This window comes from Anneissia japonica, unplaced genomic scaffold (assembly GCF_011630105.1).
Source record: "Anneissia japonica isolate Jap-2015-1 unplaced genomic scaffold, ASM1163010v1 scaffold9_len2422644_cov172, whole genome shotgun sequence".
Lineage (NCBI taxonomy): Eukaryota > Metazoa > Echinodermata > Crinoidea > Comatulida > Comatulidae > Anneissia > Anneissia japonica.
Genome location: NW_022758107.1, coordinates 1,288,628 through 1,313,993, shown reverse-complemented (window position 1 = coordinate 1,313,993; position 25,366 = coordinate 1,288,628). Strand labels below are relative to the sequence as shown.

At 34.0% G+C, this 25,366-nt stretch overlaps 2 protein-coding genes across 2 annotated transcripts in view; one reads left to right on the top strand and one right to left on the bottom strand.

Moving 5' to 3' along the window:
* The window catches only part of LOC117125059 (eukaryotic translation initiation factor 4B-like), a gene marked incomplete in the record, with an annotated part of 16,460 nt that extends 10,663 nt beyond the window's left edge, over positions 1 to 5,797 (bottom strand). The window contains 3 exon segments of the mRNA XM_033271426.1: positions 308 to 501; positions 1,795 to 1,956; positions 5,710 to 5,797. Of these exon segments, the coding sequence (XP_033127317.1) occupies positions 308 to 501; positions 1,795 to 1,956; positions 5,710 to 5,788 (435 nt within the window).
* Positions 5,798 to 8,857: 3,060 nt separating this feature from the next.
* Positions 8,858 to 23,504, top strand: LOC117125069 (leucine zipper transcription factor-like protein 1). The gene is made up of 8 exons (XM_033271446.1): positions 8,858 to 8,974; positions 12,707 to 12,834; positions 14,705 to 14,899; positions 15,775 to 15,829; positions 15,938 to 16,078; positions 17,540 to 17,698; positions 18,399 to 18,503; positions 19,622 to 23,504. The coding sequence occupies exons 1-8, from the start codon at positions 8,972 to 8,974 to the stop codon at positions 19,742 to 19,744; spliced, it is 909 nt and encodes a 302-aa protein (XP_033127337.1). The 5' UTR covers positions 8,858 to 8,971; the 3' UTR covers positions 19,745 to 23,504.
* Positions 23,505 to 25,366: the final 1,862 nt, after the last annotated feature.

The following is a 25,366-nucleotide window of genomic DNA, read 5'->3' as shown; positions in this document are numbered from 1 at the left end:
TGACATACAAAAATCTTTTCAAACTTTGGGGGGGGGGAAGGGGTGTCGTCCCATATGCGGATCGCCTTATTCGTGAGTATATACAGTAGGTTAATGTTTCAACCTTCTCAAAATGAGGCTAACAAAATAATATTTGAATAAATTCTAGGGGAATTTGCTGGTTTTGTAAAAGTACAATATATTGTGTATGCTAGCATGTAATCAGGAACAACTGTACTTGCATACATAATTAACTTAACATTTTTGGGGACAAGCTTGAAAAAGAAAATTCCACAATAAAATAAGACAGAATTATAATTACACTTACGTTACAACCACGAAAAAAATTTACGATGTCTTCTTCATCGACGTCATACGGCAAATTACCGATAAAAACGGTGTATGGAGGCTTCTCTGGCAGCATGCTCTTGTCAATTTCTATTGGCTGAGCACTTCTAGGTGCTGTCGGCAGGGCTGCCCGATTCACTGTGGATTTTCCATAGTCGTCTTGATAATCAGAACCTGCATGCAATCAGTCAGAAAAACTTTAAAATATTGTTCTTACTTTGATCTTTAATTGAATCAATGTATTCTTGTATGTACATTGTAAAGTGTTATAAACTGCCATGTATAATAATGCTTATATTGTTTCTGGAAAACAAAAAGGCAGTGGCTATTTTTAAACCAATTCCTAATTCTGATTTGGTGCTATTTATGTTTGGATTAAATTAGGACAATAAAATTTAATCAGAATAGACCTTTCCGGAGTGTCAAACTTAACAACTGACTAATCAGAACAGCGCCAGGAATATACACGCGTATCACAAACACATGTGTTGTCCCACAAACGCACATGTTTGCATATGTTTGACACTCTGTCATTTTGTGGGAGGGGCTTAGTGGAAAGGTACATTAAGAATTGGTTTAAGACTGTTGTAACAATAGACACTGCCAAACAAAAAAAAAACAGATAATACATGCTGACTAATAAAGTTTTACATTTAAATTGTTCATGAGTAAATTTCCCGCACGATTAAAAATCATCATTCTTGATGATGACAAAATTAATGTCAAAATATTGAATCCCGACACGATAGCATGCATTTCGATACTTGGAGTATGTATTATACTAACTTAAAAATCGTAACGGCACTGGGTTTGACCTGTATGAAGCACAAGCTCCTGTAGACCAAGCCCAGTACCGAGTAGCCAGTACTCGCGTTGTAATTGATCTTTGAATTCTTTTCCTATCAGCTCTTTTCCATTGAGGTATTTCTAGTTTTACATAGCTTTACCATTTTCAGCCCCGTTTTATTCCAAACATGTAAACAATATAAAGACAGTTTAATTACATTCTCTGCTTTGCACAAATTTTAATCATGATAAAGAAGATAAAAGCCTCAAAAGAGTAAGCAGTGGCTGTGGACCACAGCAGAAATAAGTTGAGCTGCATAATCTTTACTTTTCACGTTATTATCCAAGAAATCCTTGTTTCTTTTTTATGTCTTAAAATTTACTGTAATTTCAGAATGAACTAAATAAAATATTCTAATATTCAATATTTTAATGCAATTAATTTTTAATGTTTTTTTTCCCTTCTTAGTATCAATACTGTGCATGTCCATTTCTATGTAAAGTTTTTCTTTGTGGATACTGTAGCCTCTCGGCTGTTATGTTATTTTTAAAAAATTTTTTTTTTATAACATACCAATAGATAGTTCTGCCTCATTGAATTACTTTGCATTTTATTTTTATATAAGGTGAAATAGATGATACAATATATGTATTGTAACAAATAAAAATACAAATAATTACCATTATTATCAATATCTTCTGACGCATCAGCCCATGACTGACTTCTAAGGACATAGCTATTGCCTGGAGCGGTTGTACCTTCACTTCCTCCAAGAAATTCATTCAAGTTTAACGTCTTTCCCTTTACTTTGCCTTTCTTCTTCCCTGTGGGAGCAGAAGTTCCTGCATAGGTAATTAAATTACAAGTATTATTTGTACCTGTAAAGTCAAAGGTCAATGGTCATGTATTCTTATAGTGCCTTCCACAATAAGAACCATATCAAGGTGCTTTTAATTTTTACCACCTTACTATTTTTACAATTTTTTTTTTCTCAGCAACATGTCTACATATAATTTCTATGACTTACTGTAAATAAGAAACATCTAAAGCCTATAACAAGCTCTACAAATGAAAATTCTCGTCCAAACTACAGTACCCCCACCACTGGCGCCAGCACTGCTCACGACAAATTATTAGGTTCTACGAAATTTTGTATTTGAAGACTTGTTTTGAGAAGTTTTGAAAAACCTACAAATGACAGTAGGCTACTTAAATTTTATGATACTGTATGTACTAATTAGTAACATTAGTGTACCTTTTGCTTCATATGATTTTTTGGTCTCTTCAGGGGAAAAAGGACCCCCGTCAGGGAATTCCAAGCAAGGTCGTCGGGGAAAAATCAAATCTCAAGCGCCGAAAGTACAATTCAAGCATATATATGACTTACTAATCTGTCAAGTTTTATTTTAGGGATTAAAAACTGTTTAGTCCAAGCAATGATACTGTATGTGCGAGGTGTTACATACTATTGCGATCGCATGGCATGGGTTGCAGTGGTGGCGCTATAGCACCCCTAGCCACCCCACCCTTGCAGGCGCCACCACTGATCGGTTGTGACACTATGAAGCCAAGAACATACAGTAGATGGGCAATTTCATAGTGCAGAGTGATTTTTTTGTAATTTTTCATACTTATCAAATCCCATCAAGTTTGGTATCAAACTAAAGCTCATTTTATATAGAATTAAGATCTAAAATCAATATTTTGGTATTTCAATGGTAAAATGTGAAAAACATGATCCAAATACATAGTACTTTTAAATTTTAAAATATAGTAAAAAATAGCTTACTTAAATGCAATTATTATGCAGAATGTATATGTTGGAAAATTCTAAATTCATGTTATTTTACAAAAGAATAGGTACTATTATCATTTTTTAAGGTAAAAATTATAATTTTTAAATAATAAATTATTTTTTTTGTTTTTTTTTTAAATTTGATTAATTTATGTGATTCCGCTACCAAAAAAGTTATTTTTTTTAAAATTTCTCCAAAAGTATTGATTTTTCAAAAATGAAAGTACAAGTGATAATAGACTACTGATAGATGTATCAGAAACTAATAGGCTTTAAATAAATTTTTTTTAAATATTTTTAGAAATAAAGGTTTAAAAAACGTGATTCCGCTACCAAATGTAGTATCGGAATGACGTGTATTTCCGCTACCAAAATATGCTACCCACTAAGATAGCAACAAAATTCAACTTCTTTTCCAAGTATCAAATGGATTAACAAATTTCATGGTTAAATGATACAAATAAACAATAATTGAAGCTTGGATCAGGGAGTTGTTAATTAGCAACTCCCTGCTTGGATCAACTTTGTTGTTCAAATGCAAGTTTAGGTATGGGAAAAGGGCGAGGTGCACTTTTCTCAGAAACTTCCAATAAACTTTCTACTTTAGAGTTTTGCTTCAAAGAGGTACTTGTTAATCAAATAAATTAACTTATAATAAACAACTTATTTAAATTTGTATGGTTGGTTTTTACTCCACTTACTAATTTTAAGTGCTTGCTATTGGCTCACAAACCAGTGACGAATGTATTCTTATGCATCTTAAAAGAATACTGCATCACTTGTAATTTTTTTTATCATTGAGATCGCCATACTGCTGCAGAGAACTGATGCTTTGTGGGATTTTAATGCTTCCATGTACAAACAGATTGACCATTAACATCTGTAATTTTGTGAAAATTCACATGCTGCTTTTGTGTCTTGTTAATATCAAGCCCGTAGCCAGGTGGGTTCGTTGGGTTCGAACTTTCGTGAAGTGCCCTTTCAACAAAGGCTGGCTAGCCTACACTTTAGGCCTAGCCTAGAGCCTATCATCATTAAAAGTCCTACTTTAATACCCGATTGTTAGGCCTACCTAGCAACATAAAAAACTCAGGCCCTGAAACCTTGACTCAGAAATACCGGGATGGTGTCCGGCGGGGGATAGTTTCACCTGTGTATATATATGATTATAATACGCTACAACCAACCATACAAATTTGTCTCGGTTCTTTTTGTTGCTGATTGTCTTAAGTGAGTATAGTATGATACAACTTCCAAAGTGCTATATAAATAAAAAATAAAGAATAAACCATACTGGATTCTTTAATATACCTCTTTAATATATACATTTTTTTTTAATGTATGGCCTCTCAAATCAATTAAATAACACATGTAAATGCTTAGAATGCTGGACCCCACCGGGGTTTTGGCCCTCGACCCCCCGGGGGAACTTGTCGGCCCCCCTGGCCCCAGCCAATGGTGCTCGCAAGTGCTCTTTCAGTATCAAAAAGAACCCCCCTACCAAAATCCTGGCTACAGGCTTAAGTGAATACTTAAGAATCACCAGTAAATTATAGCAATATTCCAATGTCATTCCGCTACTATAATTATATTCATAAATGATATTATATATTTGATTAAGTTAAATAATTAAACAACTAAATTTCTCAGAATGTTTTTAAGTATAGATAGGCAAACTCTAGACTAAAAATATAATGTTATTGTGTTTTGGTAATTACAGTATAAACAATCCACTATTTTTATTAATTTTCATAATTTTTATAATTGTGTTTGAGACTTGATAAAGTAAAATAAATTTTGTTTCAAATACCAAGTGAATTGCTTCAGCATTGTTTTCATAAAAAGTGAAAGATTTTACATTTAGTCAAGAAGGTTTTTCATGAATATTAATTTCAAATGCACTTTTATCAATGGGTATTTTTTTTTGTCTTTCCGCTACCATACATATTTTTTGATATTATATCAAAATTGTGATAGGTTTAAAAAAAAAAACTAGGGTGGAAATTATAGATGGATTCCATAGTTATGTAAATATGATAATTATTCCAAGAATTAGAATGGAGTTTAAATATGACATTAGATTAAAGTTAAAAAGTTCAGCAAAATAGTGATTCCGCCACCATGAAATTGCCCAGATACGTTTTTTCGGGGAGCTTGGACCCTCGTCAGGGAATTCCTGGCGCCGCCCTGGGTTTCTTCTTAAGAATGATTTTTAATTAAATATACAGTATTCTGGAATTAAAGTATTAAGATTTTGGATATGAAGGAAAATCATCAGAAAGCACATCATTTGCACTGCGCTCTGAGCTAGGCCTAGGGAGGGCTTTCTTTGCAAAAATGCAAGGAAGGAAGGAAGGAGGGAGATTTCCCATTTTTTACTTTTACAAGACTCTGACGGATTTGTAAATTGGGACTGCAGACTGGTGGTGGCCTTCTAATCTGTAGCTACACCTTGCGCAGTAAATCGCCCAAACAAGTATGGCGAATTAAAAGAAATAAAACCATTCATAAATTTACAGTCTTATTAGTCTTCGCGCCAGCATGGTCCCAAAACCGACTGGCAGCGTGGACGTCACTCAAGTAACGTGTTCGGTAGGCTAGGCCCACCGTGACCATTTTGACGGGAGCTTTTCATCATTAACCAAGTAATTAATCTAGAGATATTATCAGTTGCATACACTACAATAATCATAATATATGTCTAACATACAATAATAATTCACCGTTAAACAAATTATAATAATCATCTACTAGCTAGGAAATATGAAAATAATAAGCAAGCAAACAGATGGTGTCTTACCAACAGAGGAAGCCATATTGGATTTGGCCAGCATGGGTACGCTTCCCAGCATTCCCCAAAAGCGGAAGTGGGTTATCATTTAGTGACCCTTGGGATCTGATCGTACTGTTGTATGTAGGAGGCCTCGGTTCAATAATTATTTGTTTTGATTTTTGCTTCAAATCGTTTAGAATGGTTAAAAAATGTTCCTTAATGTTTAATTAAATAAAGTAGCTATGAATTTAAGGTATATTTGCAATGATAAGATGTAGGCCTACGTCATTAATTATAAATCATATTGTGTCCGTTTGCTGTTTTTTTCGATGTTCCAAATATTTAATTGTTTTTCTGTGTCTTTCATTGTATGCAGCTAGCAAAAAGAATTTCATTTAGGCCTTTAACATGTTTGGTTAATGATAGGCCTATATACGGCCTAATTAAGCAACTGAACATTCTTGAATCATTGCCTGTAGACTTAACATGAATAGAGAGTCATTTCAGGTTTTGAATAAAGTTAGGCCTATATAATTATCTATTTTTCAATTTACAAAATACAAACCAAAAGGACCATAGGCCTAACGACCACGTGACGTTTGAGAAGACGCGGAATACATAACAACTTAAAAATCCACAAGTACAACAAAACTATCCCCTACCATAATATCAGGATTGTTTTATGGCAGAAAAGCATAACAATAATATCATTGTTACTGGTACTGTGAACGAGCATTCAAATTGCGCCTTTTCCTTTCGGTTATAAAGCGCACTCCAAGGGTCAGGGAAATGTAATACAGGTCCATTAAACAGAAATCTGAGCGCCACAATTGTATTGTGAAACAATTAACAAAAGCAAAACACAACTGAACATAAAAAAAAAAAATGCCTGTAATAATAATAGGAAGATTTATGCAAATAAGAGAGTCTTAAGTGCCCGTTTAAAAATATTGGGATCAGAAATGTCCTGAAGTTGATTATTCCAGAGAAGTTGGCAGAGCGTGACAAGGAAAAGAAAAACTTCCAGTTCTCTGACGTGGGACAGTAGGGCCTAATGTGCCGATGAAGCGAATTGAGTGGAATGTATAGGAATGCGTTGGTCGAGAAAAACCATGGAGTGGGATAATAAATAGAATTAAAAGTGTTCATTGAGTTTCTATGACAGAATTATGTACAAATGATCTGTGGTCACGTTACTACGACAGACCGTCAGGCGGCAGCGGCATGTAATTAATTGAGCTAATAAGACTCTGAACGACGTTAAATTATTAATATCATTACCCAGTCTTTACTTCAGAAAGGTGATATTTTGAAAGACGACATATCTGATGTTATCGCTGATGTTAAAATTGCTTATGAATGTTCGATTTTCGGCATTTGGTACAGTGTGGTGTAAAGGAGGGTTGTACTCACGGCCAGTGCCTGAGCACTTTGTTCAATTAAAAAATTAATTGTAAATTTTAAAAACCAATTTATATATGTAGTCATAGCCATCGATATGCTCCGTCTAGTTTTGTACCTTGCGTAAACTTCTATGAATGTAATATTTTTTTACAACACCCCCTTTCTAAAATCCTGACGTCTACTCTGTGCGCTGGGAGTTTGATAATGATGCTGCGCGGTTTAAATACGTGGCAAACATATGGGACTCTGTCGATTGGTAACTGCTGTACCACTGTGCAGCCATGTCTCTTTGGATGAACTCGAATTTCGGAATCCAAATAGAGAGGTAGAATCGAGCGGTTGGCGATCGGGTATAGCTTGGACACCACCAGGGATTCGAAACTCTCGCTGTGCAAGTCGCTTCATCAAGGCACTTTATCTCTCTACCCAGGAGTATAAATTGGTACCTGGTAGGATGCTATGCTGTGAATGTATCGTGCGCTGAGTACAAGCGTGACTGGTACCAGGGGGACCACTCACAATTTTTGATATACCCAACGACTGGGTCGAAATTACACAAGATTCAGCAAAAATTGCCCAAAATTACCCAAGCTTCCTGAAAATGCATTAAAATTGGAAAAATACGTGTTTTTCGCATGTATAGTTTCCCTTTTAGTTCAATTTATAAACCATTTTTTATATTGTAATTGTTTGTGTTAATTATTAAAATTAATATTCATGAGGTGATAATACGCCCTCAGTCGGCCAGTGTTATCAGTAGATCAGTGATCAAGTTTTATTATGTCACAATACATTAATTAGGTAAGATCAATGGCAACGCAAATCACAAATAAACAATTCTGAACCCATGCAATTAGCAATTTACAGTCAATTAACAATATTTAATTTTCTTAGAAAAATAAAATACCCAAGGATTTGAACGGAATACCCGAGAACCCAAGACCAAGTCAAAATACCCACGATCTTGGGTAAATACCCAAGCAGTGTTCACGCTGACTGGTACCATACCCTGTTGTTTTTTTATATTCCATGTTTAATATGTTTGTGTGCGCCTCGGAATAGGTTTACCTAGGTAGATGGCGCATTATAAATGCATTATTATTATTATTATTATTATTATTATTATTATTATTATTATTATTATTATTATTATTATTATTATTATTATTATTATTATTATTATTATTATTAAGGGAGCAGAGAAGTTTGCACTTTGTGCTGGTTTGCCATTGCATTTCCGTTTATTTTTTTTGTAATCCAATTTTATAAATCCCATTTATTTTTTCTCTCTTAATTTTATCTTTTACTCGATTTATAAATTCAATTTTTAATATATTTTGGTGTCAATTTTTCAACTATATTCGTAACCGTACATTTATTAATTTCCTTACCTTGTTGAATTGTTGTTTATAAATGTTTTCAATAAATATAATATTTTTATATTTTTTTAACCATTTGTTGTAATTCAGTTTATTAACTGTGATATATTTTGGAATAAACCTTGCATGTTATCCAGTGACGACCAGGGGTAATAACGCAGCGCCTTTGACCATTCAGTTTTGATTCTATATAACTATTTGGCATTTAACACCATCTTCTTGGTATTGATGGCTTCCCACTTGGAAAATATGATTATTAAAGTATTTATGTAAAAATAAAGAAAGCTTAATGTCTAAAGAACACCACAAATAAAATAAATGTATTGCCGCAATTCAAGTGAGCTAGTATCGGACTTCTAATTGACCTTAAGGCACTAATGGCGTGCCATAGTAACCTGTCTTTCTGCGCTATAGCGACAGAGACGCTTGCTTGTAGATTGACGGCTGTATGTAGGTTGAAAGGTTTGAAAATTTCGTATTTTTTCACAATTCAGTAAACAATTAAAATGGTAAGTATGATGATTAATATATATGATAGATCTAATTTCTATGATTCATTTAAATGCAGAACTTTCAATCGAGGCATTGCGTGTGTTTTTATGACGAGCTAATTTTAGCAAGAAGGTGGCTCCACCAGCAAGCTAGGCGAGGCTATCATCAGTGACACCACGGGCCAAGGGGCCTAGGTAGACAGGCCAGTTTTCTCACTTAAGCCTAGTGACGGTTACCTACTAGGCCTAGGACCTACGTAGGATAAGAACCCCTGGTGTAGACCAGACATGGTGTTTATGTTGATGTTTTCTTTAATATTAAGATAAAAGTGCATTACTACTACTACTACTACTAGGCCTAGTACTACAGCATATAACAAGCAGCTACCACTTTCACTACAGTGCTGGCTAATCAATAGTATTAAAAGGAATAATTAATTCATTTCTGCCTTTTTTTTTGGAAGTGGATATAGGCCTATGCCTAGGCCTTTACGTGACCGTAAACAAATCAGTAAAATATATACGTGAAATAAATAACGCACGTGCAGTTATACTTCAATAAACTTGTATTATCGTTCACATAAATCTATCGATTCTGGTTAAATGTATGTAAAATGTGCGGCTCGACTCTTGAACCGACTTAAAGACTATAATACAATATTAAACGATATTGTTTTTTTATTTAATGTCGGTAAATGTGTTTGAATTAAAACATTAAACTGTTATTTGCGATGATTGACTATCGTACAACAATACAGGCTTAGGCCCAGAAGAATATCGTTTTGTTTTTGTGGAAATTAAGTGCTAGTTTTAGCAGGGAACCTCCATGTTTCGGCGTAGGCCTGGTATTGTACGTGTGTGTTCATTCAACAAATGACGCGAGTAAAATGAAAAGAACACAAATATTTCCAGCTCATAATATCGCCTTTATTTGAAAGTTATCACAATGATTTAATAATTTATTAAATGATTACACTACACACTATTGTAGAAAATGAAATTACGTTTAATGATAAAAACAAAATTATAATTAAATCAGTGGCGTGGTGAGCTTTGGCACCGTGGCTTGGGCCGATGCATTGCTAATTTCAAGTGCTGTGAAGTTGAACTCGCATTTAACGTACATTTAACCAGAATCGATAAATTTACGTGATAGTATGATACTATGACTGCGCATGTGTTATTTATTTTAACACGTAAATGTTTTGTTTACTGATTTGTTTATGGTCACGTAAAAATATTCACTTCCTTCTTTTTAACAGCAAGAGTCTAAATGAAACTGAATAAGTGCATCATTATTTATTGCCATTTATAGGGCCCGTCCTAGCCTACTACACACAAAAATCTAGGAAAGAATGCTCTTTTCCTGAAATACCCTTCATTGGCTGATGTGATAAACATCACCCAAATTTAACCATCTAATCATGCATGTACCTGCTCTTGGAGGGTGGATTAAACAATTTCTTGAATTAAATGGCAAAGCCCGATACACCTGTGACATTGCTCTTCGGTTTAACCTAAAAATGTAAAAGCATTACAGTCCTAGTTGTTTAACATCTATAATCTGTAGGTGAATTATGATGAGGCGAGTTTATATGAGAAATTTACATCATTTCTGGATAATTCAACTACACCTACAGTAATCAGCTCCCCCAAACCCCAGTAGTAGCTAGGTCTATGGATGATCCAAACACACGAATACCATTAAAATATGCTCACAATTTTTTACACACAGTTTCAACTGCTAAAAAGTAACCAACAACGATGGAGTAATGGTGTGCCACATCTAAATAAATAGCTGTGGAAAAATAACATTATCAACCTGACCGAATTCATGCAGCAACATGCTTGGTCAACTTGTAAAAGTGCAGAATCTTCAGTTGATCATCAACAGATTATAATTAGGAACGTTAAACAATACAATTGTACAGCTTTTTCCTAGTATTATGAAACATATAATGCTGAAAAACAAAGTCATTGTATGAATTCTAAACAGATGTACTTTAGTAGGGCAGCCTACTCCATTATTCTCAAATTTTACGACCAATTTATTTGAGACAGTGTGCCGTAGCCATGGAAAACAAACAAAGCAGTTTACTAGCTGCATTATTTTTGAATATCGTTTCCGATTGATTAACATGCTTGGTCATTTTGTACATTCTGAAACTTTCACACAATTTGATTTAAACATTAAAAAGCGCACAAGTACAACACATTTTCATCGTTGTAACAGAACAGCTGGGCATTTCCAGCGAAAGGTCAACCTATGTGTAAAAATTTCAAATTGACTTTCATTCACATAGAAAATGTGGTATTGGATTTTAGTGCAGTCCCTTAATTGTCAAATTTTATCTAAAGTAAAATGTGTCTTTTACCCACTTTATAACTTTAAAGTAAACACACCTTTATTATAGGCCTACTATAGTTATCAGTATTACTCATGGGTTTTTATTAAAGCGAGACTTCTTTTATACCTTGCTTCGCAAACTTATTTTTTAAAGGTCATCAGAGGAGGGTGGAAAAAAATATAAATAAAATTTTGTTTTCTTAGCAAGTCGTTTTGCCAAAAACATCCAGACGAAGGAGAAAATAACATTAAAATTTTATTATTGAATGTAAACAGGTAGAATGAGATGGTTAAATGCCTTGTATATGTGGCGGGCGTAATGAAAATAAAGAAAAATGGTAGAATTAACACAATGTGGCATGTCCTATACATTATTCATGACAGCATTAATTTTCATGGTTTGCATAAAATTACAATAAATTGATTTTATTATGAAGCTTTTTGTTTTCAAGGATGTGGCTGCATGTTAATAACTTTAAACACCCGTACTCTAGATACTATTAAAAGATATCGCAGCATGTTGATGGATATCGGTTTTGCACACTGTCATGTAAAGCAGCTTAGAAAAATCCAGCTCTCTAATTGGCCAAAATGGTTAACACTCCCTGACTCCTTCCAATACCTGCGCTTTTTATCTATTCTGGTCAATTTGAAGTTATTTCTGTCTGAGGGTCCTATTTTGAGAAAAGCATGGTGCCAATTTGGGAGAAGCCCCTTCCAGGATCTCTGTTTTTAATAAGCTTCTTTGAAACATCAAATTTTATATTGCTGCGCAATAAGGCAATTATTAATTATACCTTCCGGTTGACAATTGATAATACAGTACAGTAGTGAAAACATGCAAATATCATGATGAAAATAATGGGAGGTGGGTTATTTTCTGTGAGGTTCTTGCAGCAAGCAAGAGTGCAAAAGTCTATACCGATTTTTCCGAGTGACTTGCCCTGTTATTTTAAAATCCGTTTCATGTATGTATAGTAAGTTTTATTAACAAGATGATAATTTTTTTAGCTAATAAGCCAATTTGAAGTTTGAACTGCGCATACCTGTATCCAATATCAATTGACATGTTGCGTGTATGCTTGTTTATGTTAATTGACCGTGGTAAAGGCATGCGCAGTTGAAACTGCAAATTGGTTTATTGGACAGAGAAAATGTGACAACTCAACTCAACCTCTGTCGAGGTTATCAAGTTTTCTTTGATAAAAAAAACTTGTATGCCCATATATAGTAATGATATGCTTATATATGGTCATGTTGTGATGTCATCGTGACCATATTTAGGCATGTCACATGTTTTTGTCAAATAAAATTTTGATAGTGTGGACAGGGCTTTAGGATTCATAATCTTAAAAATCTTTAACCATAATTGATTAATATTTTCATTTTTTTTTACTCAACAGTCTGGAAATCTTGGACTAAATGAACATCATCATGAGGTTGTTGTTAATTACTTGAGATTCTCACGCTACCTTAGAACTCAGAATCTAAAAGCTGTTGACTCAGGATTTCAGGAATTGAAAGATAGTCGGTAAGATTGGCTTAAATAGCTTTAGGGTCGTTCAACATTATCAGCATTTTCACAAGTGTACAAACAGTACGCTGGGGGGGGGAGAGGGGTAGACAAATTTGTACACTTTTACATATGCATAATAAAAATGTTGATTCAAAATAACATGTACTATGTGAAATAATGGTAAAATTATAATGTAACCATGGATATAATATTCATTTTTAAGCAACCAAGTACATTGCATTAGTTGACTTCACAAAAAATGAAGAATGGTTTTGCACAATCAACATTTTTTTATACACTTCAGAGGGGAGGGAGGGGTACCGAAAAAGAGTACTGTTTGTACACTTGTGAAAATGTTAATAATTGTGAACGACCCCTTAGTACTAAGTAAAACAAGCAGCAAGGCCTGATAGGATATCCGGTAAAACCTTTAAATCATGTCATAAGCAAACTTTGCACATTTCAGATTTCGAATTTCCTAACAGCACCGGCGGCAATTGCTGTACAAAGGGCCTTCCACTGCTGTGGTAAGCCCCAGGATCAACAGCAAGCTTTTAGCTGTCAATTTGCTTAACCCAGGCTAGGCCTAGCAACGGATTTTACCCTTAAAAACAATAAAACTGTTGTAATGTACTGTAATAAAACTGTTGATTGTTTCTGTAGAAGAAGAATAAATTGTTGTAGTAAAGCCAGAGCCCACAGCAACTTCTTGCTGTTAAACATTTCAAGGAAATTCGAACCCTGACATTTTGTGTGTATTATTTTAATGGTATTTAGATGATCAAACTGTTCCCAATTTGTGGAAAATGTCTACTTAAAATAACTAAACTAAGTGCAATATAATGATTAATAGACCAATAGCACTTACTCGAATTCCAATTAAGTGCTTGAGGAAATGGCTAATCTAGATTAATAACAGAAACACAACAATGACAGGATCAATACTAATAATTGCTTTTATAGAGGAGTGGAAGAAGCTCTAGTTACTTTACTCATCAACAAATAATATCTCTCATGGTAGAATCTTCTTCTTAGACTTGGCATCCAGCCACACATTATTTTACTGACTTATATAAATTAGATTTAATACAGTTAGAAAACACCTGTAGTGCAATGGTGCTACATTGCTATCGCTCTAAACCTTAAAGTAAACATGTAAAATATTTCACTATTTGGCTATTATTTTGCTGTAATTAACACGCTGTCTGTGTGGTCGTCCCACTATATTACTATAGATACAAAAATATATTTTTAAATTACCATTATATACTACTATCATGTATATAATTACAAATACTGATTACTGCAGTTAGGCAGCACGGACGGTACCGTAGTTTTATCGCCATTCGCATCAATGCTACTTTATATTGCGGTCTAGCAGGAATTTTGTAGACCAATCACTGTGGTTCAGGAGCACTGAGGCAGTGACTGTATGTTTCCACAATATGTTTCCACACCGGTACCCACATTTTGAAGGTTCATTCAGCTGTTTTCGAGTCTATAAGTAGGGCTTACATGAATCTATATTATCGAGTGCTGTGGTTCAGCAACACGGGCGGTACTGTAGATTTTATCACCAGTCGTCTTGATGCTAAAACCAGCCTCATCGACACTACTATATATTTTGCGGTTTGGCTAAGTATGCAACTTTTCAAACACTGATTGAAAGTACAGTATACCAACTTTAACAAGTCTTGAATGAACTAGGCAAAAATGTTTCTTGGCAACAAAAACATGTGGTTTATTGGGAAAAGGATGTGGACTTCAATTTTTATTATAGAGAGGTAAGCTGATGATGGATATTATTCATGAAAAATATTTTTTTGAACAATTTCTTTTTGAAACAAAATTTCATTAAAGTCCACTAATTTTTGTTTGAGTTCAGATTGACTGAAGATACGTTTACCGCCGATGAAGTCTCTGAAATGTTGGATGGGCTTCAAGTTGTTTTACGAGGAGAGGTTGAAACAGAGCTCATAAACAACACCCACACAAACGTGCTACTTCTAAGACAACTCTTTCAACAGGCAGAAAAATGGCATCTTCTGCTGCAGGCCAACATCTCAGAATTAGAAAACAGGTGAAATTATATTACTATATCTTATAATTATTAATTAGGTAATAAAAAAATTTCATTGATTAAAAAAATTCATCAGGTTTTATCTAAAAGGAATTTCATATCTGATGAAAATTTCATAGGTCAATTCCACCTGGTAAAGGTGCGGCAGGTTTTTTTTACTTCCTTGTGTTTGCCAAATTTACACATACGCAGGGAAAAAATGTACCACCAAAATCGACTAGGTATAGGAAAACAAATACAACATGGTCTTATTTCACTAAAGCAGTGAATTCTACTTCCTTCGTTGTTGGATGACTACAGCATCTCCCTCCGCCTCGCCCCAACTTCACCTCAAACCATTGTACAATTGAAGACCACTTTTTGGATCGGAGTTCCTATGGTCTTAAGCAGCTTTGGTCTCTAATTAGAATAATAAAAATGAAAGACAGAAAAGTGGTCTTTAATTGGAGTTGGTCTTTAATTGCGAGACTTGTGTTTGTATAATACTTATGAGGATATAGTTGTGTGTGCATTGGATTAGTTTTGAGCAAGAGGTAGCCTAACTTCACCCGGTCAATTCCTACTCCTGCCCACATTTTTAGATTAAAATTGTAGCTTTACATTGTAACTATATTTGCATAATTATCCTTAAAATCTGACAAAATCTTATAATCCATCAAATTGTAGGTTTTATTGCATCACATATTTTGCTTAGTGTTCCCTTTCACCGACTGAATTATTAAAATTATTTTTAAAGTTCAAATGCATTTCTAACTTTGTTTTGGTTAAGTACATTATTGTGTATTTATCACATCTTCTTGCATTTGTTTCATTACCAAACTGTAATCTAGTTTGTGTACATAATATTTGTATTTTTTCATTTTGCATCTTCACAGAGAATTGATAGAAATGATTGCTAACTTTGAAGACCAGGAATTTTCTGGAAAAGCAGTAAGTTATTTTTTCGTTGATTAAATTTTGCCAAATTGTCTTGTTTTTGTATCTAAGACCACCACAATGTTAATGGCTACTATTAACTTTGTCAGTATTTTTTTTCAGGCAACTGCCAAACCAACATTTGAAATGAGGAAGCTGAACCCTTTGGAGGGTGGTGGTGTACAGCTTCTACAGAATGAAATTGACAGGCTTACATCTGAGAATGAAAAGTTGAAAGCAAGGCTACAGCAGGTTGAAGCAAAGGTAATAAGTAAATCCTTGCCAAACCATGGTTCTTATATGGGCTAGAGCTATCTCCAGTTTCAAGTAGTGTGAAGTGGATGAGAGTGGGATGCTCCCTGTGGGTAGGACTCTGGTCCACTGTAGGTTACTCCCAGCAATTTGTTTATAGTACCCATTGATACAGCTTGGTAGACAGAAGCATAGACTTGCCACAAGTCTCTTATTTGTTATTATTTTTCTCATTCTGGACAGCGCCACCAACGAGAAAGTTAATTTAGAGATAGACGGAATAAGCGACTTGTAAAACACTGAAATCAGGCACCAGGATGCCAAAAGAATGACGTAACCTTATGTTCCGTATTTGGATAAATGGGCGGACCGAAATAAACATTTTCAACCAATCAAATGTTTATATTTTTGGAGCCACGAAACTGAGTCACTCGCGTAAACTAGTTAGGCATGACTAAATTTAAATAGTCCTCCCTAATAAAACGGGCCTAAAATATTTAGAATAGACCCTAGTAAGACTAATTTTGGCAATGGCAAAAACTATTAAGCTTAGACTAGATGGCATACCATACAAATACAACAAAACTTTAACTTTCCAGGAAGATGGCTCAGGCCTCGTCTGGATGGATCAGGAGTAGTAGGCCTTGCCTAGACTAGTAGTAGAGGCTTGCCGTATTTTTAAGTTCTTACTTACAGAGGCCTACCTTTTTAACAATATTCTACCCTAAAGGCCTAAATCTGTGTAGCAGCTAGCGGTGAGCAAGTTTCCTAAGTATAGCCTACGGTTATCAGTCCATGTCGTTCTCAGCAGGCCAGAACTGTTATACTAACTGTTTTAATTCAAGTAAGTAGCCAAAAGGGAGCTGGAGCTTGTTCTAGTCGAGACATCCGCATCTTCAATTTTGAAAATTTACGAAGATTGATTAATATGCATGAAGTCTGTCTCTTATACACATCTAGATGTAGTTAGCCAATCATGTGATTTACAAAATCAGTCATGCATACGATATCCCACATCAAATTTGATGTGGGAAATTGCACGCATGAATCGTTTGCCCAGGCCCTAATTCGAAAAATAAGAAATCGAGTATGGGACGCCAATTAAATTAGGTATGGCGTGCACTAAGTGCAATAAAGAGTGAGTAACCTAAAATTAGGGCCTGGAACCCAGGCTAACAGAAGCAATGTACATAGTGCCTTGCTCAAGGACACAAGCGAAATGTACAGTGAAAGATTAAAACCCTAACATAGATGTTGGGAAGCCAAACCATTCAACTGCGCCAAACCTGAAGCAAAGATAAGTAGTGCCATAAAGTACCATGAGAGGGGCACTGTATTCCTGTAACCACCAGGATCAAAACATGCAACATGTCTAAATATGGCCATGATAACATTACATCATGACCATATATAGGCACATCATGGGTTATTTTAATAATTATACCCACTGGCTTGCTGATTCTATTTCCATAGGCTTCTGAGGCTTTTAAAGATAAATCCCAGTTAGAGGCTGATCTTCAGAAAACCAGGGAGGAGCTTGGGATGGCAAGGAATCAACAACCAAGCCAAGCATCTTATGATACAAGTGATCTGGAGAACCAGATAAGTTCTGTCAAATCAGAAATGGAGAAGGTGAGTAATTACTTAAGTTTTTGTCATCACTTAGACTCGAAGCCGTTGACTGCCAGTTGTCTTCTTTTTCACTAGGTTGTTTATTAAACTTAATGAAGTCCAGCTCAAACTATGAATATATTTTAAGAAGGCTTTAGACTACATCTGACTCAAGAAAACACATATGCCATATATTATCACTTAAGTTGGCAGAGTGTAGAAATTTCAAAAGATCTGTACTCCATAAGTCAATGGTTTTGCTCATGGAAAGACTCATATTTTCTGTGTTTCATTTCCTTTACTACTGCATAGGGCAGAAGAAAGCTAAAAAAGGAACAGGGGACCGTTTTCCTTTACAAAAAAAAAAAAAAAATTCTATGTATAATGCGTGCTGAATCATCTCAGCACAGCTCAAAATGCCTAGTTTTTCTAGGCACCAGTGACGTCGAACCAAGGCTTCGCTCCTACTTTAGACGCCACTGGTCTTGGTTGACAGCTTTGCAAATCCTTTGCGCTGCCTGTGTTTATATCTATTTTTTTTCTCTATGTATACATTGATGTATTATCTTTATTGATGGTCTCTGATACTGTGGTCTTATGTTGAGCCTTTGTTGGTCTTATGTTGGGCCTTTGTGCAAAGATATGCTGGGAAAAAACTATTGCTATCTAGGATGGATATACTTTAACCACAATAACATTTAGTTTCTTTTATCTTCTTCAGAATTTGCTTTTAAGTTCAACTAAGGCCAGTGACTTACAAGGCAACCTAGCAGAAACAGCACACAAACTTCTTGAAGTACAAGAGCAGTTACGATGGTCTGAAAAGGTAAAGTATTCATTTATGTACCTGTATTCATTTCATTGTATTTAACACTGAAATAAATATTAATCTTGTTGACTTTTACATTTACATATGGAGTGGTATTTTCCATAATAATTATAAGGCCATGTAAAATAAAATAATCGGTTAGCATCCCCTCCTTACCATCAGAGACGCCGCATACCCTATTTTTTTTTTTTTTACAAAACACTTACAAACTCTATTTAATATCATAGGTTTGTGTACCTCCCGTCCAAACGCTAGCCAGACCATTTGCAGCTCTATACTCTACTGTTGTTCTATACTGTAGCCACATGGCATCCATGATGCCTGTTGTGTTGGAGTGAATTTTACGTGATCATTTAGAGATAATTGCATTTTGACTGTTATTCCCGGGAGATGTAAAACATCTCCCTGGTTATTCATAGGTAGAGTTTCTGCTTGCTATAGATGAATTACATAATTTCTTGTATGCAATTTTGGTCTTTGTTGTTTTCTTCTTCTTTGCTTTGCTGTTTTTCCGTGCGACACTCTTTTTTCACGTTCGACGCGAGAAAAAAAAAAACAAAACCTCCCTCCCTACCATGAAAATTGATTAACATAAGGATGCTAACCAATTTTTTTATTTTACATGGCCTAATTAGGATTTAGTGAATGTTTCTTCTTTGCATTGTTAGCAATTTTATTAATCATTCAATCGATTAATCAGTCAATTTACTTGTATTTCGGATGTACATATGTACATTATTATTATTATTATTATTACTACTATTTTTATCATATTTTTCTGTACATTTTTATTGCCGCAGTTTTGGTGTGACTTTTCTTTATTCTCGTGTATTTAATTACTATTTAACAACTCAGTTTTGTAATTCAGATTTAGCTTTGCAATATACTGTTTTATGTAAATAAATTTATTTGAATAAAAGATACCATGATGTATCAATATAACAAACACAAATATATAGAAAAAGTTGTGTGTTGGTACAAGCTAATATATTGAGCCACAGATCCTAGCAAATGCCATCGAAACATCTTTGAAGATTCCAATATTGAAGTAGCAATGCCTGATACAAGAGTGATTGTATATCTATTTGTTTCTTAAACTTTTGTTTGGTTTCAAGGAACGTGATAAGAAATTCAGCCAAACAGGCGCTTACAAGAACCTTAAGAGCATGTTGCAAACCAAGAACAAGACGATAAAAGAACTGCGAGAGAAGCTACGCCAGTATGAAGCTGATGATTAACACAAGATGTTGAATTGAGATGAGTAGCGATCTTTTTCACAGTTGTCATCTTCTCACAATCTGATTGTTATTACTATTATTAATTATTTATTGTGCTTATTTAGCGCTTACTGCTAGAGCCTCTATGCACTTTCCATGAAGATATAGAGAAAAGTGGAAACGGGAGCAATTAAAAGGCAGTTTCCAGAAATATATAAAAAGAAAAAGATTGAAGAATAATCACACAAAACATTTACCTCTGATCCCTTTCTTCCGCTGAATACATAATATAATAAAGTTTTAAAGCAGTCAATCATCAGTGTTCTCCTAATTGAAACATTTTTACTGGTAAATTTGTCCGTGAAAATTTAGCTATGCACGCAGTGAATGCATTGGGGTGGGGTTTAATGATTTGAAAAAACAACACCACATATTAGTCATAGCCTAGGTATAGATTGGAATGATGTTCATGTATTGCAAGAAGACCAGTCTGGACTACCTAATCAGTGGTTTTATTATTTTACAATCTCAAAATTTTTACCGGTTTTCCCGTTTTTACCGGTAAAATTGGCAACTAAAATGGCTTCGGGAGAACACTGATCATTAGAGTGCATACCTCTGCCCTGTGCCTGAATACCAAATAGTACGCAGACCGTTTATGGGTGATTCCATTACTTTCTTTTATGTTTGAGGGTAAGTTCAAAGAATAAATTGAATCTGTAATTAAATTAAATCACCTCTTTCATAGATTATCTACCATTCCACTGAAATTTATAATTGATTTATTTCATAGTTTTTGCGTAATCTTGCTGACAAAATGACAATGAATATATAACCTTGGTTGAGGCAATTGTAATTTTTAGATTATCATTTAAAAAAATCCCTCAAAACATTAAATATTTTAAATTTATAAAAAACCATCTAAGCTATTAATTAGTCAATATGTTATAGATAAAAAATGTTTTCAATGATTTAAACAGATATTTTATGACAAAAATCCTTAAATGATTTGCAAAAGATAATGTTATTTTAACGGCTTGGTTAATTTGTGGGGAATTAAAAAAAAATTCTGATTAACAGTTGAAAACTATTAGTTAGCTTACAGATATTCAAATAATAAGCAATTATAGTCAGGTTTTGAGTACACTATAGGAAATAGAAGCCGAAGGAGCCAAAATTTCTTGAAAAAATTGCCTGAAGACAAGCTTCGGAAAGTGTTTAAATTTGCTAAAATGTCTGGCGGTGACTGTTGCTACTTTTTCAAACCCCTGGCAGTCAGAGTGTTAAGTACTAACCTCCTAGTAGAGTGAATTATTTCAGTGTTGCCTTATTTTTCAGTTCTCTTATAAGTCAATCACCTTGTTATCCATGCCTAGGACAGTCTAGATTATATTTGTGTTAATCAGCGTCGTAGAGCGATATTTGTTAGGTTCGCTGTGTGCGTTCATTGCTTAGTCTAGTAATGAATGATTCTATCGAATTGTAACTAACTGTAGTAAAATAACTCCAGCTTTGAGCTTTTTTTGCACACCAGATGCAAAAAATTGGAGGTACTATATCGATTAGTGATTAGTCAGGAATAGGAAAATTCAGTGGAAACAAAAGTGATGACTTCACACCTACAGTAAAACAATTTATTTGTAAGTTGATATTTTATTTAGATGTTAGTGTTTGGTTTAAAGGCAATCATCAACTTAATCTAACTAACTCTGTCTAATGGACCTCTCGGCGTGTCAATCAAATTTAAGTACTGACCATTCCGAACAGAGTCATGAATATGAGCATGTCCTACAAACACATGCGATGTCTCACAAACACTTGTTGTCCCACAAATGCAACGAGTGAATCATGTTTGCGTACATTCACCCTATTATTTTGTGGGACCATAGCAGTCCATTCACAAGAGGTTTGTTGATCAGTGTGATAATCATAGGTTATAGAATGTGAGTGTTATAATTGTGATGTAAATTTGATCTATATATATATATATATATATATATATATATATATATAAATAGCTACTGTATTAATATTATTTTCATTTTCAATATTTTTGGAAATCCTAGTTATCATCATCATCATCATCATAATCATCATCATTATTGTCATCAGTATTGTCATGATTATTAGAGTAATAGTATATCACATTTTGTTGGTTTATAAATTGAATATATTAAATGCACAATAAACCTTGAATAGAAGGCTGAAATAAATATACTTTAGGATAATGTTTGTGTTGAAATTCCAAATAGGCCAATTAGTATGGTTTACTTTACCAATTAGCATGGTTTACTTTAAATGTGAACTTTTTTGTTCTTGATTAACAAGGTCGTGGGAATATGGAGAAGATGTTTAAAGCTATACTTAGATATGCTAATAGTATACTATCAGTGGTTCTTTAAAAAACCTCTCAAAAATTTAGTCAAAATGTACATTTCGTCGCTCACACCACGAGCTAACACAAGCAAAGTATTGGTTGCAGGGATGGTGCCAGGAGTGGGTGGGGGCACGGCAGAGGGCCAGGGCCCATGTCTGGGATGAAGACACACTTCATTGGGGAGAACACCCCATGGATCACTTTCGAGAGGTTTTGAGCGACGCCCGACCATGCCCACTTATGTTTTCATAGGGGAGTCGGTCCCCCATCGGGGACATCCCCCCCCCCCCCATCAAGAAAATCCTGGTGCTACCTCTGATTGGTTATCAAGTACATTTTTTAGAGTAAAATTATTACCAGCAAATTTAAGGCAAAGAATTGGACAAATTATGTATATTGTTTCAATATGTAGGCTTGTCATTGGAAATTTATACCTTACTTGATTCCTCAATAATTCTTGTGTTTTAATGAAATTTTTACTGTTGTAGTTTTCACAGACAGTATACAGTAGTATAAAATTTCTTACGCTCTGCCCAGGTTGTCAAATTTTCTCTATATTGTCATGATCGATGTGCCTTTAATATAGGCATATATTATATGGTCATAGTGTGATGTCATCATCACCATATTTAGGTATGTCGCATATTTTGTCAAATAAAATTTGATCTCTGGCCAGGGCTTGAAGAATAAGAAGGTGAACAAATATTAATGTCTTGAGAGGACAGCAGCAAGGTATTGTGGGGTGCTTTATTATACTGTAGGAGCAAACCTTGATGTTTATCTACCACCTTGTTTTATATATGATTTTTATATACAGTAAGTACCATAAGTATATGAGATGCATTGCATTTGTATAAATACAATTTATAAATAAGTGGCGTTATTCTGCAATATTTTTAGTGTACCTTGATGTTTGTTGGTCATGTGTGAAGTAAAAATATCTTGTGTAATTTTATTTTTTGAATTTACAATGTAATATGTTATTAATAAAAATTAAGCGGAATACTCTATTTTCATGATGCTCTGTAAAAAAAAAAATATTGTATCATATGCAATAGGCATAGTGTCCCCATGAAAGTGTAATCCAAATTAACTGATGGGGTGCTACTTGTTGTATCTTATGAAAATTATGAAATTGGATGAATACCGTAATTCATATTTTGACCTTTGCGTTGTGATAAAAGGTCTGCTTTGCTAAGAGAGAAAAATATTATTGTAGGCCTAAAGTATATATATCAAACAGCAGCCAAGGGCTTCCTCCTTGGTTTTACCATTTTTTCTATTGTACTGTATTCTTTAAATATTATATTGGAACAATGAGAAATGAATAACTATTGTTTCAGTATTTATATTCTGACTGATTTAGCGCTAAAGGTGTACGATTAAATATTTATAAGCTACAAACTTTCAGTTATTAGTATTCATTTATTAGTGAAGTCGTAATTGAAATGAGCTGGTGTTAAGACAAATTAATTTGGTCCTATCAATGAATTTATTTAGCCAGTGGTTTGCCTATTTTGTTTATTAACGTAATGTACTGGTCACACATTTGGTATTGTGCCTTTTGTGCAATGATTTTTGCATTGTAAACTGTAAGTAATAATAATAATATTTATTTATACAGCGTATTTTCAGATTTCTCTTCAATGCGATTTATATAAAAGAGGATAAAATACAGTATAAAATAGGACAACATTATACATTGAAATTACAGAAATATTATATAGATTAAAAAAAAGGGACTGTAAATAAATCGGCTGCCTGATGTACTGTGATAACTTAGCACTGAAAGACAGAAAATGAATACGGAATCGGAAGAAGAGCAATGACATGAATGGTATGTGAATTTCAAATTTAAACAGTGATGGAAGTGGAAAAAGAATTGAAGAAAAATAATGAGAAATTGAAAAAAAAACAATGAGAAATTGAGAAAAAATCTAATTAATAAGCGTATAATACTGCATTAATTGCAAGTAAAATAAAAATGTTTCCAAGCTTGTATATTCAGTAGGTGGGGTGTTGCGAAGCAAAATTGATAACAAATTTGCTAACCAAATTTGATAAGGTCCACATTTCCATGACAGTCGAGAATGTATTGAATATAAATTTGTGCTTTCCTGTGATTTGAAAATAAAATCTTAAACTTTTACATTTTAACCAGTAACCTACTCAGTCTGTTGTGATTCCGAAAAACTCAATTCATTCATTTCATCCAGTTTTGAGATTTTGGCTTAGGGGCACACCCTGTGAATGTAATCGGTCATGGAAAGTAATATACTCTATATACTGTACTAAACAATTTTTAGAAATATGAAATTATTATGAGAGTTACGCATTATATCCTCCCACCAACGCGTTATATCCACTAAGCATTGAGAATTTGGCAATCAACCAACAAAGAAGACAATTATGCATATTTGATTACTTTCCCAGCTGGTAAAGGTACAATACTGTAATACCAAGTTTGGTTTTGATGATGACATAATTAATGTCGAAATATTGAATCCCAACACGATGGCGTGTATTTCAATACTTGGAGTATGTATTATACTTTCTTATCTGAGATTAATCAGTGGACCTTTCGGTTTAAGTTTGGTTTTGGTCAGAGTACAATTTATTGAAATAGTTGCATTATTCTTTTTCCTTTTAAGAAGTTACAACTTTAAAGTTATGGTCATAAGATGAATTTTAGAATAATAGGTAAAACTTTCCATGTAGGTGCGTGCATGAAACATATTTGGATCTAACATGTGTATAATGATATTGATAAACAATGTACTATGCTAAACATTTGAAGAATTAACTTCCTTATGTTTTGGTCATACCATTCAACAAACAACATCAAATATAAATTTCCCACGTTGGTGCATGCATAAAATATAATTTCCTAAAATTTGGATATATGACAGTGGCAGTCAATCAAAATTGTTTGTGCTATCAATGCTAAACATTTGAAGATTGGACTTCCTTATGATTAAGGCCTAAGGAAATATGAATTTATATGGGTCTGAACTTTAGACTGAAGGTGACATAGTGTTCTGTTTAGAAGTTAAAGAGTGCACTTTCTTATGTTGTGGTTATATGACCATTTGACAAACAACATAAAACATATATCAAAATGTTAAGTTAAACTTTCCACTTCTGTGTATGCATATAATGTAAGTTTTTGAATATCTGAGATTTTCATCACAGTCAAGAATGTAATGAACATATAAATTGTAGACAATTACTGCTCAGTGGCGGATTCAGTAATACAAAATAAAGGG

What these genes read in the sequence shown, in the direction of transcription:
- LOC117125069 (XM_033271446.1), top strand. An exon ending in AGGAATTTTCTGGAAAAGCA is followed by an intron (nt 15,830 to 15,937) that starts GTAAGTTATTTT and finishes ATTTTTTTTCAG; the next exon opens with GCAACTGCCAAACCAACATT. An exon ending in AGTTACGATGGTCTGAAAAG is followed by an intron (nt 18,504 to 19,621) that starts GTAAAGTATTCA and finishes TTTGGTTTCAAG; the next exon opens with GAACGTGATAAGAAATTCAG.